The sequence below is a fragment of the Brachyistius frenatus genome, unplaced genomic scaffold, assembly GCF_029030835.1.
Source record: "Brachyistius frenatus isolate BFR_SWC_R1_liver_20210118 unplaced genomic scaffold, ASM2903083v1 Contig_226, whole genome shotgun sequence".
Lineage (NCBI taxonomy): Eukaryota > Metazoa > Chordata > Actinopteri > Embiotocidae > Brachyistius > Brachyistius frenatus.
This window is the reverse complement of record NW_027210825.1, coordinates 516,922-533,988: the sequence shown is the minus strand read 5'-3', so window position 1 is coordinate 533,988 and position 17,067 is coordinate 516,922. Positions and strand designations below refer to the sequence as shown.

The 17,067-nt window shown below is 43.5% G+C and overlaps 1 protein-coding gene across 30 annotated transcripts in view; it reads right to left on the bottom strand.

The window, feature by feature from the left end:
• madd (MAP-kinase activating death domain) overlaps positions 1–17,067 on the bottom strand; it is a 47,924-nt gene extending 30,857 nt beyond the window's left edge. For 15 of the 30 annotated variants that reach the window (XM_069719836.1, XM_069719837.1, XM_069719842.1 and 12 more), the window contains exons 1-7: positions 16,672–16,728; positions 10,064–10,280; positions 7,248–7,889; positions 3,799–4,102; positions 2,414–2,545; positions 2,145–2,258; positions 1,882–1,962 (exon numbers count right to left, since the gene is read on the bottom strand). In XM_069719836.1, the coding sequence (XP_069575937.1) occupies positions 1,882–1,962; positions 2,145–2,258; positions 2,414–2,545; positions 3,799–4,102; positions 7,248–7,889; positions 10,064–10,122 (1,332 nt within the window). In that variant the 5' untranslated portion in view covers positions 10,123–10,280; positions 16,672–16,728. Of the gene's footprint in view, positions 1–1,872; positions 1,963–2,144; positions 2,259–2,413; positions 2,546–3,798; positions 4,103–7,247; positions 7,890–10,063; positions 10,281–16,671; positions 16,729–16,909 lie in introns of those variants that run through there. The other 15 variants (XM_069719830.1, XM_069719841.1, XM_069719834.1 and 12 more) reach the window with 3 other exon arrangements.

Below are 17,067 nucleotides of genomic sequence, written 5' to 3'. Positions count from 1 at the left end.
TTTCAATAGCACTTCCCTATTCGTCTGCTTGTTGGTTGTTTTTTTTTGCTGACAGCATTCAAGTGTATTTTGGTGCCATTCAAATACACTTGAATGCAGATCTAAGATTGTAAAAAGAAATTCGTTCTGCAATGAAAGAGAGGCCTTGTTCTTTTTATCCATTCCATTTTCCAATTGGACAATTTACTGAAGAAAGGAGATAAGAAAATATTCATAGGTGATGGACAGCCAGAGAGAGAAGAAGGAGGAGGAGGAGGAAGATGAAGAGAGGGCCGGTGTTTTTATGCTCAACATGAAAGACAGTGAGAAACACAGACAAAGCAGTAACGTGACCAAAAACCAGGCTTCACCGCTGATAAGACACATGAAGACCATCCATGGTGACCAACTGGGACAAACCAGTGGTTACAATGGAGTGGTGATGACACGCATACAAAACAGCAGATCTTTTCAGACACGTAGAAAAAAAAAAATACTTGCACAACAAAGCACCCGTATCAAAATGAAAGTCTTAATTAACCAAAAAAAAAAGAGAAAAATGTCAGGCGAGCTGAAATAAAACGACCAACCTTGTAAAAGTAAATAAATCCGTCGCTTGTCAGGACCGATTTATTTTAGCGCTAAAGTGCAAGTATTTTCAGAGACTCTCACATCAGCAGCATTCTGCTGTGGCATCACAGAGTCTTCAGATGATCAGTTAAAAACCGTCGTCAGTGACATTTCCTCCATTCACAGATATCAACGTGGTGAACTCGTTTCCAAATATACAACTGCTAAACTGAGGCTTCGCACACTCCTACACACCAGCCTCTCAGTCACACGCCCGCACACAGGGAGAGAGCTGCTAACCGCACACGCACAAACACACACACACGGATAACAACCTGGCTCTGATTCAAGGCAGGACCAAAGAGGTGTGTGTGTGTACGAGAAATGTTTTTGAAGAGAAGGTATGAGGTTAATTGGATTCAGTGAGACTACAAGAGTTACTTATGTACCGTAGCGCGTATTGATTTCATAGCTCGTGAAGCTTTGAGCTCGGCTGCGTGAAAAAAAAAAAAAAAAAAAAACATATTTGCAAAATAATACAATTATTTTCATTAAAAGTTTGAAGAATAAATGTTGGAAAAAAATGTTTCCCGCAACCAGTTGTTCAAATAAGAGAGTTTAACATAACCAGTAAACTCAAAATGACTGCAATGAACTACTGAAGGAATGACAAAACACGGATACGTAGCAATCTACCAGCAGCCAATCACAGCTAAGAGTTTAGCTGCCACTCAGTTTAGCACACTGCGTGTTCACAGATTGTTAGCTTGAATTTTTGCTCAGATGTGAAGCGGTTTTGTGTTTTTTCTGGTATTGGTGATGCTAAAAAATATTTTTTTTAAAAAAGCAAGGTGTTTCCGTGAATCAGAACCAGATTCTAATGTTGTGTTAGATTATCGGGTTGGAGGGGCGAGTTAGTGGCTACCAGTAACACTATAGATTTTGTTAGGGTCCTAACATCTGATTTTACCTCCAACAGCTAGAGCATGCAAAGAAAACAGGAAAAAGGGGGGGAGGGGAGAAAAAACATTTGTTTATGTTAGTGCACTACAAAACCATTTCAAATGCTCTCACGCTCATCTACAAATACATACAACTCTGCTTGAAGAGGGAAGCCCCTACTCTTCACACGGCTGAAAGAGAAGTTTTTCATTTATACGAGAGTGTGATCGACAAGCAGTCACGGAGGGAAAACGGCAAAGGTCCGGAGGAGTTCCACACATTTCTCTGCAAAGTGCTCATGAGTGCCAGTAGTACCAGTTGGAGCCGCCACAATCAGAAAACTTTATCCTCGCAAAATTGAAAGTAATCAAGACAAATCACAGGCATTACCTGTTTTAGATGTTTCTTAAGCTCGAGTGCTTCAGGCTCTGGAAGAGGTGGCAGGATCTCTGCGTTGGTCGGCGCTATAACCTGCGGGCGAAAACAGTCCTTTAAATTGATTTCATTTCCGTACAGAAAAAAAAGAAAAGCATGAATATCTAAGACCATACGTGTTCCTCCAATAGCAGGTTAATTAGCTTTAATCTGCACATCACGGAGACGGACAAAACTAGATCAGAAGGAGGTGTAGAACAACATGTTGATGTACACACCTTGCTGCTGTCAAGGTCAACAAGCCAAACATCGTCTGGGATTTTGAAATCAGCTTTGTAGAGGAAGAAGCTGGCCGGTACTCCTATGATGTAGGGAGTAGGAGCGAGGAGGAGCTGCGGGGAGGACAAAACATACCAGCTCGTTACAGTTTGGACGTCGACACAACAGACGGCACTTGCAACTGAAAAACGTGTTGAAAATGTAAAAATCGCACAAAGGAATCGCCCATTTATTCAAAATACATTCATGAGACGTGCCAAGTTTTTACCTGCTCAGCGGAGGCCATACATGTCGGCAGTAAGGGGATGACGGGGAACATGTACTCCAGCGGGTAGATCATGGCCACAAAGGCCATGACGCTCATTGACAAAGCATTGTAATCTCTGGATTGAAGAATGACCTGAAAATAAAGAAATACAAAAACACAACAGTGGGTTTCTCTGGCAACTCTTTGGAACTGTTATTTTCCCACAGGTCTCAATACTGAGTGGGTATTCACCGCCTTGTTATAGTCATAACTACTATTTCAAATAGATAAGACACTCACCCAGCTGACATCTTGATTTGGAGCTCTATCACGCAAAGATTTGACTCATCTATCCATATTGCCTCTTTTTGTCCATAATTCAAAGGCATGAACACTCATTTTGCCCCGGATTTGTAACGGCAATATTAAAAACTGAGCTTTTATGAAAAACTCATTCCAACACGGCCCAAAGTGCTTGAAACGGAAGTGACTCTGAGAGCTTTCAGGCAGCACTCAGTCACTCACTGAACCTAATGATGTATTGAAGCTTCAAAAACCCAAAATGGACGAATAAATACAAGATGGCAGCGTTTCATACAGGTTGAGAATTCATTTGCTGTATTTTAACACAAGGAGGGGAAGTGCGGGGTCGGGCTGCAAATAACACTAAAGCTAACTAATGACTGCGCACTCAATCTGCACCTGAAATTTCCACAAAGAAGCCTCGGGGACAGAAGATCTATTTAGGTAGGTGGCCTTGATAAGCACAGAGTGACATTAAAGCAGAGAAACTGCCCAGAATTTATCCAACAAGATGATCTTTCAGGGGTGCGAGTGAAACCGAGAAGCGCAGGTTTGATTTGACATCATATGCAAATGAGCCAATGTACCAATGTCACCGTACACGAGTAACACCACACCAGCTGCCAGCCAAACAAGGATTCCCGTTACATCCACACTGATGTTTCTAGTCGTAAAAATAGGAGATGGCAGAAAGGAAAGAGAGGAGTCTTCTTTTACCCATAATGCTTTGTGCACACTGCAGTGAAATGGCGTCGGTGGATCTACATCTACGACAGAAAATGTCTGATTAAGGTCACTCGAGACATTTCTGAGGTCTTTTAAAAAAAAAAAAAAAAATTTAAAGTTCTTTGTCGAGGCAGGGACACACAGCTGCATCCCAGAGGAAACCACTGACCAATCAAAACACACTAAATATGGTTTTGCTCTGTCTTTTCTTTCTTTGACCAATTAGTTTGGTCTTTAATAAAACTCCAAAGATTTTGTTTACAGCGGAAGACAACTGCATACTGCTGGTCTTCAATATACATAAATAAAACAGAATCTAAAGAGACAGGCCAAAGCGATGACTGATAACCGACAGCCTGCATCCCGTCCGTCCTCACCTTGTGCTCTAGCAGGATGCAGCTGAGGACCTGAAGACAGGCGTCCACCCCGAGCAGCTCTAAGGGCAGGTGCAGGGGGAAGTCGACCATGACGAAGCGAGAGTTGTCAGGCAGGGCGAAGGTGAGCGCTCGTTTGAGTTCAGGGGGCAGCACTTCCACGTCAACACGTCTCTGACCCGCCAGCGGCACCGGAGAACGCAGCAACCGGTACACCCAGGATTCGATCTCCCGCAGGTCGGCCAGCAGCTGGCTTCCCTTCTCTTCCACCGACGTCGCACCCGTGAACACTCGCCACATGGTGTCCCTGGGAAGCACATAAACAAAGTCTGCATTCAGAATTGTTTACTTGGTCGTTTCCTTCTTTCCTCTTTGGGCTGAAGGTCAACGTACCAGCAATTATTTTCATTATGGAGTTGCTTTTGTTACTTTGATGATCGATAGAATGCTTAAAAGAATGGTGAAAATGACCACAATGTGACGTAATTAGTAGTTGTTTTTTTTTTTTTTAAACCAACTGGCCAATAGCAAATTACACTGTTTACATTTATCGTCAATAAAATATTCAGAAGTTATAATATAAAACAAAGAAAGGAAATAAATTCCCAAGTCTGAGAAGCTGAAAGTTAGTTAATGCCCGTTTTACAAACAGGTTTGGTTTACATAACAAGATCCTTTATTCTGATTGTAACGCCAACAGACAAAACATGCAAAGAGTATTTGTTTATGTCCGTGCCATAGAAAACTGAGTTCAAATGCTCTAACAATACATGTGATGTCACACTGTAACGTGACATCATCAAGCAACATTAAGACCTCGTACTGCTTTCATTTTTTCTAACAAACAGTCCAACAACTAAATATATCAAATATGAAATTGAAAATGTTTTCATGATCAATACCATTATTTGGCCTCAATATATTGTCTATATTTAGATATAAAAGCTTTCAAAGCCTCTCCTAAAATGCCACATCATGGTACACCGACATTATATACAGCAACCCATATGAGCACCGATTATCAAAATATTTACCTAATTTCTCTCTGGCATGTAAAATAAGCAAAGCTTCATGAGTTCATGTACTGATATTAGTCAACAATCACTTTAAGGTTAAACATGGATTGAAATTACTCAGTGGCCCGTTTAATTGCTGCAAACAGCCATCAAGAGGCCTGAACAAACACCCGGCGACTTCACTAATATGATGAGCAAATGAGATCGAAACACACGAGAGGCTCTTGAGCGATTGCGCTGCCATTGCCCTTTCTAGATTGTATACTTGGTGCGTGTGCAGCGAGGAGGGAAGTAAATCATTAGTCCTTCGGAGCACCTCCCACCAACGGCAGCTGCTGCCCACGGGCTGCCGGAGACCTCAATCTGTCAAAGCCGCCATCGGACAAAGCGCTCGCAGTCATTATGCAATGTCTCTCCCTCCTTCTCTGTCATTGCAACACCACATTTCAAGCAGAAGGGACCTGAGAATCTTTTTCATCCCCTGACGCCAAAAGATTCTCAGGTCCTTTCAGCCTTTTTTTTTTTTTTTTCCGAGGACGTCAGAGACGCCACTAATAGCAGACCGCTGATAAGTGGATGCTACCGATGAAAGGGTACGAGATTAAAAGGTGCATTATACATTTCTGCAATCCCTCTTAGTGATGGGGGGGCGGGGGGGAAGCCACGCTTGCCCCACAGCTATAAATAACAATCGTTTGAGGTCTGAGCCGGGGTAAAGTGACAGCCTAATTAACACTTTATCACTCCTAACTTGCGATATATTGCTCACCCACGGCAACCGGGTAGCCCGAAGAGCACAGCAAATACTGCCACATCACAACTCAACATAATACAGTATGAAGCTGGGAGTATCTTTCTGCTGCTCAAATAAAATATGATCCCATTCCCCCGTGATAGTTAATTGAAATAAATCCACTCTTCGTTTCGACAGCCCGCCGAACGCCGTTTCACCCTTCAGCTGTTCAGGTATCAACTAAATATTTGGTAAACACGCTCAAATACAAAACACTTACGGTTGCATGTCTATGGAACGAAACTGTCCCTGTGCATTAACTGAACCTCAAACAATATTTGATCCCAGACAAATTCTTCCAAAACAAAACTGATGAAATGTACTGTGGATATTTTGGCTTGTATTATTTATCATTGAGGTGGAGTGCGATAGCTTAAAGCGTACTGTGAAAACATGACACAAGCTGCAGATGGCCCGCAAAACCGCACGGAGCCACAGACAAAGGCTTCTGTATTTAATACTGCCGCACAAACATACAGATAACAGGTGGACAATGGAGGAAGCAGATGGGGGGAGAGAGCGAGAAAGCAGTCGGGGATTAAAGAAAACATCAGCACTGTTAAAACAACAAACTTTTCTTTAATGTTTGCCAACTTTTCCAGCCGTTAAAATATAAAACGGACACAAAAAGGGGAAGTGTGTGTGTGTGTGTGTGTGTGTGTGTGTGTGTGTGTGTGTGTGTGTGTGTGTGTGTGTGTGTGTGTGTGTGTGTGTGTGTGTGTGTGTGTGACTGTGTGGTCAATAATTTGCTGTAAATTATCCAATAGCTTACAGGCAATGAAGTAAGGTGTCAAACATGAGCTGTATTTAGCTGATTTTCTTTATGTTTTGAAGGAGTGCCAGTGTGCACATGAACACGTGTATTATCAGCCATTTGCTTAATCTGCATCACAGGCCACAATGCAAAATTGTGGAGGGAATGAATGATAGACTGACTAAACTTTGATGGTGTTAAAGTGCACGCCATTGGTTCATTAAATCAAAGCTATTAACAGTTGATCGACGGCTAGTAATAGTCAATTAATAATGAAATAGTTCTGAGCCATTTTTAAGTAGTATTTTTGCTTGAAATGCCCATCCCTTTTAATAGGATATTTTATATCCCATATCAAGCACCCCTGTATTTTTTTTTGTTGTATTCTGTATCAGGTAATTGAAAGCAATACAACATTTTATAATTAAAAAAAAATAATTGAATTGAAATGTCAATTAAAAAAAAAAATCCTGATTCTCATTTCATCCAGATTCGTTCAGCCACACTTTTATGTTTCAGAAGATTTCAGAGTAATCTGCCCGTTCACAGATTATGAGACCTTGTGATCTAAGCTGATATTTGGCCTGAGGGTGGCGCAATGAAAAAATGGTCATGTAGTGTCAACAATGCTGAATGTTCATCATCTTGTGAGCATGAATGTGCTCAGCGACTAAACGGCAATGAGCCACTAGATGTTGGTATTTCTAGTGTGCAGTTTGTTTCGGTAGGAAGGGATGTTTCCAAGCGCTACCTTCAAACCGAAGCACCGATGCGGTGGAAACCTGGCTAATGAAAGCTTTGGCTGAAAGACCAGAGCAGTAAAGAGTAAGCGACTTTTAACAAACAAAGAAGCTGTATGTGCCCCAGTGAATGCAATCTGAAGCCTCACCTCTGGGTGGTGCGAGGGAGCCCGGCTCGTTGAGTTACCCTCTGACTGCAGCAGTCCACCAGCCTCTTGAGAATGTATAAGCACTCCCTAAACGTGGAGAAGAATGGGTAGTGGCTGACTATGCACAGCGACGTCAGTGTGCTGTTGCGGTTTCTGGCCGCCATCTTGGCGGCGCTCCGCCTGTGCTGCGGCGACTTGCCGGCGGTCAACTCAGAACCCGGTTGCCCGTTCTCTTCTCCGGAGGCGGGCGGCGGCGCTGACTCGGCATTGTTCGGCGGCGATAACCCGGACGGTGGACCGCCACCGCTGCCATCAGACCCTTCGGCGGCGAGCTCGGCCGCCTCTGCCGCCGTCTCTGCGTGGCCGCCCTTGTCCCCTCGAGGACGGTGATGTCCTCGCTGGAAGGAGCGGTAGAAGTTGACGCAGATTCCGTAGCGGGTGATTCCCGAGTCCTTGTCGGTCAGCGTGAATACGAACGAGGAGTCGTCGCGGAGGCTGACCCTGCGCTGGCGTATGCTCAGGCAGCCCTCCGGTTGGCAGAAGAACACCACATCTGGTGGGAGCGGGAAGTCGTGATGGTCCTCCAGCGGGTAGCGGCGGAGGAGCTGAGGGGTCTGGGCCACGCTGTCACTACTCGGCTGCCTGAAAGGTAGACGGAGAAAACAATTGTTCCGTTTTAAAAGAAGGTACTGTTGTAGAGCCGTGCCAAATATGAGGTCCTGGTGGCTTAGAAACTTTCTTTGTTCTGAACTGATGTATCAGCAAATCCGTTTCCGCTCATGTGTAAACCGAATTGTGAATTGAATTTGTAATGGTCATCAAATGAGATGAATTAAGGATGAATTCAAGTTTATGATGCGTTAAAAATGAAAAACTGTTTTGGAAAATCTGGACGTAAAAAAAAGAACTTGTGAACTCGGCGTTAAACATTTAAATCCTCCGGTGGAGAAGCTCGGTGAACAACTCCTCTCTAAATTCACTGTGTTCATGTGAATCTCTCCTGCAGCTACTGCGCCTGAAACAATGCGCCACTATGCTTCATCGTAGATCCTCCGTCTTATGGGTGTAACCGCTGCGACAGCTCCAAAGCAAAAACTCGGGAATGTCATTGATGTAAGCGACATATTAAAAACATCAAAAGGCAAGACGGGGAGTTTCCCAAACACCATTAAACACAGCAGTCAATTAGGACGCAGTGTAATATGTGTACTTGGGTTACGTGTACATCAATTGCTGCAGGGTATAAATGGATGATGTAACAACTAGGAGGTCCCTCTTTGTGGGTTTATCATGTGCCAAGACACCACAAAACCCAAATATAAATCATAGTTGGCACCAGGTTTCCGACGACTGCATTTCTTATGTCTGCTTACACTTACAGTATTTGGTGTTGTGATTGTGGGTGACGACGCTGCCTCGTGGTTTGTCCAAAATAAGAGCTTGGACTGATATTTTTGCAGGAATAACCTGAGTTTTTCTGCAGCAACAACACCCCCTAAGCAGCAACACATGGTGCCACTGAAATAAATGGTTGTTTTTTTTTCCCATTTTTGTTAAAATTGGTGGTCTGGCAGGAAGGATGGATCGAGCAGCTGTTGACACTGCTGATCCCGTGCAGTGTTACGAGACACCGTGCCTATGTTAGAGGCGAGGTATCAAGCCGTCTTGTCAAGAAATATACATAAATATATTGTTAGTCACTGTAGACCAAACTACTTTGGGACTTGACTACAGACATTTCCGCTATTAGCAGCATAAAACTGTTTCCAAAGGAATATTTACAAACCCCCTTATACGGCAAGCCGTTTTAACATTTATTGGACAATTTAAGACTCTCCACAATTAACATTACAAATATCTTAATTCATAAATACATTGTTACTAGTCAGAATGACAGTTTGACAGATATTCATATTTCAGATATCAGCAGTGCTGTCACTAAAACCACTACATCTGTAATTCAGCTTTGACCAGTCTGAATAATAGTTCCAGATATCTCAAACGTCATCATGAGTAGATGAACTGTTGTGCATGACGTTGCCCAAATGCGAAGCCTCCCGTTGGATAGTGACCCAGCAAAGCATTTGAATGGACGTTAGCAGAAGCAATGGCGGTTGCTTTTGTGGATAAAATATAGTTAGAAAATGCCGTAAAAGAGCACAAGCTTATGATTAAGGAATTTGTGGCCAGCTAGAGCTTCGTTCTATTAGAGTTGTGCTACGAATTTACAGCAGCTGCAGTGACAGAGTCTGTTTACACAGCAAGCCGCTCCCATCTAACACTTTCTGTAGCTCCTGACCAAACCACAGATATCTGACACGCCATCTTAGGACAGTAAAAATCTAACTCTTATACGTCATGTCAATTCATTTTAACTTGGAAGAATTCAATAATAGAGCCTTACAATTAAATCATGACTATTTTCAATTCCAGTTTGAGATCTCTAGTCATGAGTCCAATTCAAGATTCAAAAATCATTCTGACATATAAAAGACATACAAGAGGGCAACATTGATGTCTTCAATTGAGGGAAATTGAAGATATCTTAGATATCTGAGGCCGGAATTAAAACTAGTTATAATCCACAAGGTGAATTGCAGATATCTCAAATTCAATAAAGGACGTTTGGCTTCGGAAGAATGTCACTTTTCATATCTGAAATGTTCTTTTTGACAAGGAAGAACTGAATTACAGATGTCTGCATTACATATCCAGCCTGAACAGTAAATGTTAAACAGGCTTGTCATTCTCCTTGCGACCGAGTCGACTCAGATATTCCTTGATCAGATCCACTAAAAGTCAGATTATCTTCTTACCTCGCTCCGACCACCACCAAGTAGTCGAGGAGGCGAGGGCACGGTTTCTTTTTGTCCATGTTGGATTGACGACGTCCCGTATGTCACGGCATCCAGGATATATGTTCCCTCTGGAGTCAATGGTGCCTCTCCATCACAACTGGGAAAGCTCAGGTGTATGGTTGAAACACAGCTCCTTGATTACCATTATGATGGTTGAAAAAAGACAGAGTCAGACCTGTAACACAGAAAAAGAGAAGGTTACACAAATAATCTAGCACCATGTCGTGTGTTGATATGGCCACGGTGAAATCAACTTTGGAGTAAAACAACAGTGATGCATTATGAAGGCGCCCGGTCCGCTACGACTGCATAAAAACAACCACACGCTTTTTCAGAGTTGCAAAAATGGGCTAAATATGGTTTCATGATTTATAACCTCCGACTTGTTTTAAATGTCAAGGGCTAAGTTGTGTGCACATTCTTTCTACCAAAGACTGCAGCGGTGTCTACTTCCTCTCTACCTGTCTCGTGGACTATTTCAGCAATCACTCATTTTCACAAGACGGCTTTCGACCCGGGGGCTCACATAGAGACCAGATTAGACAAGAACGAAGATTCATGAGATAGGAGATGGAGGAAGACAGTAAGTTGTGTTGTGCAGGTATTCTAAAGTAATAAATCAAGGAAGTGGTTTTGTTTCTCAAAATACTAATGACAGATCAGCAAAGAGTCAAACTGTCGCTGCCTTCTAGTTTATTGAGCTCATTGATAATCTCTCACTTCTAAATTTAATTTCCTTTCAGTTTGACAGTTCTTTATTTGTGAAAAATTAGAATCCGAAAAAAAGAAAAGAAAAGAAAAAAGAGCTCTTGCACAGTATCGAGAGCGAGTTAATGATTAAGTTGCGTTCTTGTTATCAAACAGTCTTGTCGCTCTGCTGGCAATGTCGCCGCAAGGTCACTATTTACTTTATATTTTACTTGGCAGGAAATGAACGCCAGTACGTCCTGTAAATATTCCGCATTCCCATTTTACCTTCAGTAGCCAGGGCATATGACAAGACAATAAGATAAAGGAGGCAGGAGGAGCACAATAGATGTCAGGCATGAAAAGCCATCTGCTCCTCCAGGTCCCCGATTCTGCAGATATTTTACCCAAAAATAATGAGACAATAAAACAATCCCTCTCAACTCAAAAACAAACGTCTATAAAACTTTTACAGCGTCGCGCTTCCGAGCCGAGTTTACCGTTTTGACCAGTGTGTCAGCTGGTTGTTGTTGTTGGGAGGATAAAGAGAGGCTCGCTGATGGAGTAAGCAGCTTAGGGGACTCGGTGGAATGAGCCCCCTTGACAGCTTGTACAATAGTCCTCACAGGACAAGCAAGTAACGGCAGCAACCTCGACCAGCACCTCTATACAGGTCGCTATTAACCTCCAGCCCACGTCTGGCTTCTGCGGGAGGCCATAAGGTACAGTAATCCTCAAATTGTATTAACATTAAGGACATTAAAACAGCTGTTAAAACACAAACGTAAACCGCAAAGCATTCAAAACAACCGTTTTTAACTCGAATAAAGCTGTACCAGCTGGTGCACATCACTCTGGATGACCTCCTGTAAGATGACACTGCATAAGTCCCTAAATTTAAAACAAACAAACAAAACAAACCAGTGCATGGTGAGGGTTATACCGAGCTCAACCCCTTAGACATATTGTTCACATTCCCACAGATATTTCACGCGACTAGCAGCACCAATCGACTGCCTCATCAATGTCCATTAGGGAAATTGACACCGAGGTCAGAGGTCAGGATCAAACGCAAACCTGCTTCCTTTACATCTGTATGTGTTAATGGCCGTTATCATCCTGCTGTACATCTACGGCATAATAACAGTAGAGAGACCATAACACAATTAGACATTTTCATTTCAAAGAACCTCCCGTGTCTGCAGAGAAGAGCGTCTTTCTGAGACGACAGTCAGACAGAACTTCTGTCTGGAGTGTGTTTGTCTTCTCCACAACAGACTTCACCCAGCATGATTGCGAAACACAAAATGGCGGCACAACAACAACGACAACAAAAAAGCCCTCGTTTTTTTTTTTTTGGTGTTTTTGATGAGCTGCAAAATGTGAAGCTTCGAACAGCTGAAAAACAAACATGCATCTGTCATTATGTTATACTTCAATATGTAGGAGAAGAACAGTCCGCTTCAACGACTGTCAAACGTGTCCGTGCAGTGACGGGATTATCATACCGTGTTAGACAGCTTCTACTCCCAACACCAACAAATACCACGAGGCCACGCTTCAGAGACTCCACCCTGAAACACAAACACACTGATCCTGCAGCAGTTTTTCACCGTCACTTAAAGGCGGTCATCCGCGTACTGATAAGCTGAAGGATCTCTAATTGAGGCTGCCTCCGCCGTGTCAAGTTTCCACAATGGTGTCGATGTCCGCTGGAAGCGCCTCTTAAAGCAGCCCGAGAGATTTTGTGTTGTTTTTGTAAATTTTTCATGGTTTCCAGAGTTCAGTTGCACGTAGATTAGGCTCTGAACATCACATCAGAGATAATTGAGCTCTCAAAACAGACAGCCTGTCGTCCTCCCCAAAGACTCATTAGTGCACATTTGTTTATATGTTAAAAAAAAACAACATCAGAAATAAAAGACACTGCATTTTGATCGCTTTACTGCTGCAAAACTAATTTGGCTAAATGACCATTAAAACCGTAGCAGCCCTGAAGTTGATGCGATAATGCGTGATTAAATAAGAATTGGAGACAAAAGGAAATAAATGTTTGACATTTCACAAGGTAATTTCATGCCTCAGAGATGTGGGCTCTGACAAAGGAAACGGGGGCAGGAAAATGGACATCAGGATAAATCATGAGCGGGGGGTGGCGGGGGGGGAGGGGGTGTTACAGTCCTGACCAAGGCTGTCATTAACCCCGGCAGCCAGAGTGTGCGACACAGCTGCGTCCGGTGGGACATGAGGACATCAGGGGTGACTTTATCACATCAGATGCCTCGCGGGTCTAATTATGTCCAATAACTCCGCCGGTGAGAAGAGAAGCCGTTCACAGAAGGACGTCGTCTGAATGACCAATCCTGAAGCGCAGTGACAAAATGCTCCAAACTTTAATCAATTATCAAAATAGATCTAAAACGGAGACGATGTGCATAAACATCACTGAAATTATCAGCATGGAAATATAGACCGTTCAGCCACCGGAGCTGACGTAATCCTTTCTTATGATGCTTTTCAAGTTTGGGAGGAAAATAAGCTGGCTCATCCTCTGACGACGGTGTTATAACATCCGAAATTTACTGAACTTGCCAACACTGTTTAATGCAACCGTATTTGATGCGTGCGGTGCCAGATGAAGACACGGTTCAATACGCAGAGGGCCTAAACACGTCTTGCCGAGTCAGCTTAACGTCAGCACTCTTCACGCTTTGCGAAATTATTCAAATGCGCTGAAATCCTGACGAGTCTCCTGCATGGCTTTTACCAAAGTAAACCGTCACGTAACGTTAATAAGAATATCTGCTCCGAGACACGGGCATGGCTGCTTACCCTCATGTCCAAACAAACATTTTTAAAGCTCGTTCGTCACACAATTTGAGCAAAACTTTGAGGAACTTGGACAACGGCATCAACCTAAACCTTCCTCACAGCGATGGGTGATTACAGCTCGCACCAAAAAAAAAAAAAAAAAAAAAACTAAAATATTCCCCACGGTGAGGGCGAGGCCTGGACAGAATACAGATCTGACCATTTTATCTTAGAAAACCATCAGGACGATGAATCTGCATGGAGGTCTGGCAACGTGAACACTTCCCGGTACGAAGCCAAAATGGCTGTTTTGTGAAGCACCCGGTCCTGCAGGCAGACTCCTCCAGCAGCCAGATAGAGGACCACAACATTATTTTTAGATGAGGATGGGAGGACTGTGCCACTTCACTGATTGTTTTTAACGTGGTAACGAACCTTGTTTCTCGCTGTTAAGACTAATTTTTTTTTTTTTTTTAAAACAGAAAAAAGAAGGAGAATAAAGAATCGGCACGGCGCTCCGCAATCAGAGGCAACATAATGATGCAGGTCAACGCGACAGATGAATCTCTTCAGAGTGGTCTGCAGGCAGCAATCACCGGTTATGTAAGCTCGGAGAGGAGACAGATATGATTCACAGGCCTACGTATATGGACAGCGCTTCTTCCCAGCCACAGCGAACAGCAGAAACTAGAAATGGAGACGCCTGCTGAATTAGTTTTTAGTCCAGCACGGCCCCCCCAAAAAATTTAAAAAAAAACGGGAGCGGGATGGAGCGCATATTTAGAAAGAATCGATTGCTGCGTTCTCGCTTTCTGATTGCAATGTTTTCTGACTGAACCGATGGCACAATGTTCCCCGGCTGAACTGATATTGATATATTTCGGTCCCCTTGTCAATGAAACTTGATTTCCACCAAATGATTGCCTGGTTCTCTTAAGGACAACACTCGCAGAGCGCTCTCCTATATGGTTGTATATTGATTTCTAAAGATTCATGAAAGATGCTCTGTGCATGGCCAAGTTTCCACACCTTCACTCTTTTGATCAAAATGCCCATAACCAAAGCAGCGGTAGTGTCCGGTCACCCGTGTGTCTACGGGGAAAGAAAATGGTTGCGTGACATCCTATTGGTCCACTTGACGCTTGTGCAGTAACCGTGGTCGTTGGGGTGCAGTGGCGCGGCGACAGGTCGCATTTGGGCCAACGGCCATCACGCAAGCACACGTCAAAGCCGAGTGTGCGACGGTTTGCGTTTGAGTGACAAGGAGCGAGTTGAGCTGTGTGTGTGTGTTTAGCATGACAATGCCGACATGCAGACCTCGTTTTTATTTTAGAAACAAATGACATGTCGACAGGCTCGTCTTTAAAACATTGCGCAAGACCCCATTCTGCATTTTGCAGTCACACAGGATATCCTGAGTCACAGCGATGCCACTCTACTGTGCCATAGACGGCGTTGTGTGTAACCACTTGTGAGCCTTTTTTTTTTTTCTATATTTGCATCGAGGCCTTGATATCGAAACAAAATTCAACATCACGATCTATCAAGCCGATGTTATCAATTTGGAGCGAGCCTGTGACAAGGCCAGTTGCAGTTATTACATAACAACTGCCTGATTGAAAGTATTTCAGCCGACTGCAATCATTTTGCATAATCGTTGGGATTGTTTTCATTCGTGTGCATTAAAACAGATGGACAAAACTCGCAGGGATGTCATATTTCCATCTCCAGTTATCCCCCCCCCCCCCCCCGATGCTCTTTTAACGACATCCTATCGTTTCCTTTTTCTGCAACGGTTTAAATGGCACACGGACGGAGCGTTAGAGGTTAACGTCAGTCATTTCTTTGTATATTTAGGTCAAAGTATTTCTATATTCAAATCGACGTTTACGCCATACCCGATTGTTGCTTTCAAAACCTAAAAGACAAATAAAAAAAAAGTTTTATTTATATTTTCGAACGTTCCAATGACGACAACTGGCTCTCTTTTCTATTCTTTAACGCCAAAGGCCGACCCGACACCGGCGGACCTGCGAACAGAAAAAAAAAAATAAAAAAAATAGGCGATTTAACCTAAAACTCAAATTTCACGACGATGACATCTTTCTTGTGGGAGTCCTGAAATAGACCTTTTCTCGTAGGAAATGTGTGATTTTTGGACGGGGGTGTTATTATTATTATACGTGTGACGCGTGTATTAAAAGTACATCTATATTGTTCAGCAGGATCAGATGATGCTCTTCAGCTTCCTGTCATCAAATAACTAACCTCTGAATTTACCTCAAGGTCACGAGATCCATTTCACGATCAGCCTCGAAGACAGAAACCCTCCACGTTTAGTTCACGATGGACATTATTTATACCAGCTTGCTGGACTCTTGGACATCGTGTCAACAACAACAAAAAAATTACACGATTACAACAACAACAACAACAACAAAAACGATGCTTTGAAGGAGAGGTTTTTTTTCCCCCGGGGAGGGAAGAAGAAATAAAAAAAAAAAAATTTAAAAAAAGAAAGCCACGGGTGTTAATTACCGAGCCGGTTACGAGATGATAGAGGCACATTTTTTTATTTTTTTTTATTTTATTTATTCCCTGATATCTAACGAGCTAACTGGAGATTAGCCTGGAAAGATAACACGACTAAATGCGGGGAGGCGCCGCCAACGCCTCCCGGTAGCCCGGAGAGAGGCGACCCGTGTGGCCCGTAGTGGTGTTATCTTTTATTTTTAAAACACATATACATATATATGTGTATATATCTATATATTAATGACAAGCTGTCAGGCTGCGGTTCGTCCAAGGTGTTCACGCCAACAGGAGCATCCTCTGCTAGCCGTACGCTCTCCTACGTCACGGGTGGATTAGCCACCTAGCTCCGCGAGCTAACTAGCCGCTAACAGTAGCCGGGCCAAATGTTTGGTACGAACCCGGTGAAACGGAGCTGAACTCCGGCCGCTCCGGGGAGACCCGAGGCGAACATAATCCGCAAAATAGACCCGAGTGGGGTGTTTTTGTTTTTAAACCGGTACTAGACGCTGCTGCCGCCGCCGGGACATCCGTACCTGCTTTATATTAGCCGGTGAGCCAGCTGCCGATGACGGCCTTGCGTGGTGTTGGTGGAGGAGGAGGAGGTGGTGGTGGTGGTGGTGTCGGGTCTCCTCCTCGGTCACAGAGCCGGCGATGTTTGTCCGAATTCAGCCGCGTTTCTCCGTGAGATGTCGGTGGATCATTGGAGACGACAGCGGCCGGAAACAACAACAACAAACAACAATAATAATAAATTAAAACAACAACAAAAACAACACACCGCCGCTGGCTGGCTGCTCCGTCTGACTGAGCGAGAACCGGAGAGTACAAAAACCAAAAAAACGGATGTGAGTGTCCGCCTCTCTCCGCTCGATGAACGAGTGGCTCGGTCAGTTACAACCTGCCTTCTTCCTCCTCCTCCTCCTCCTCAT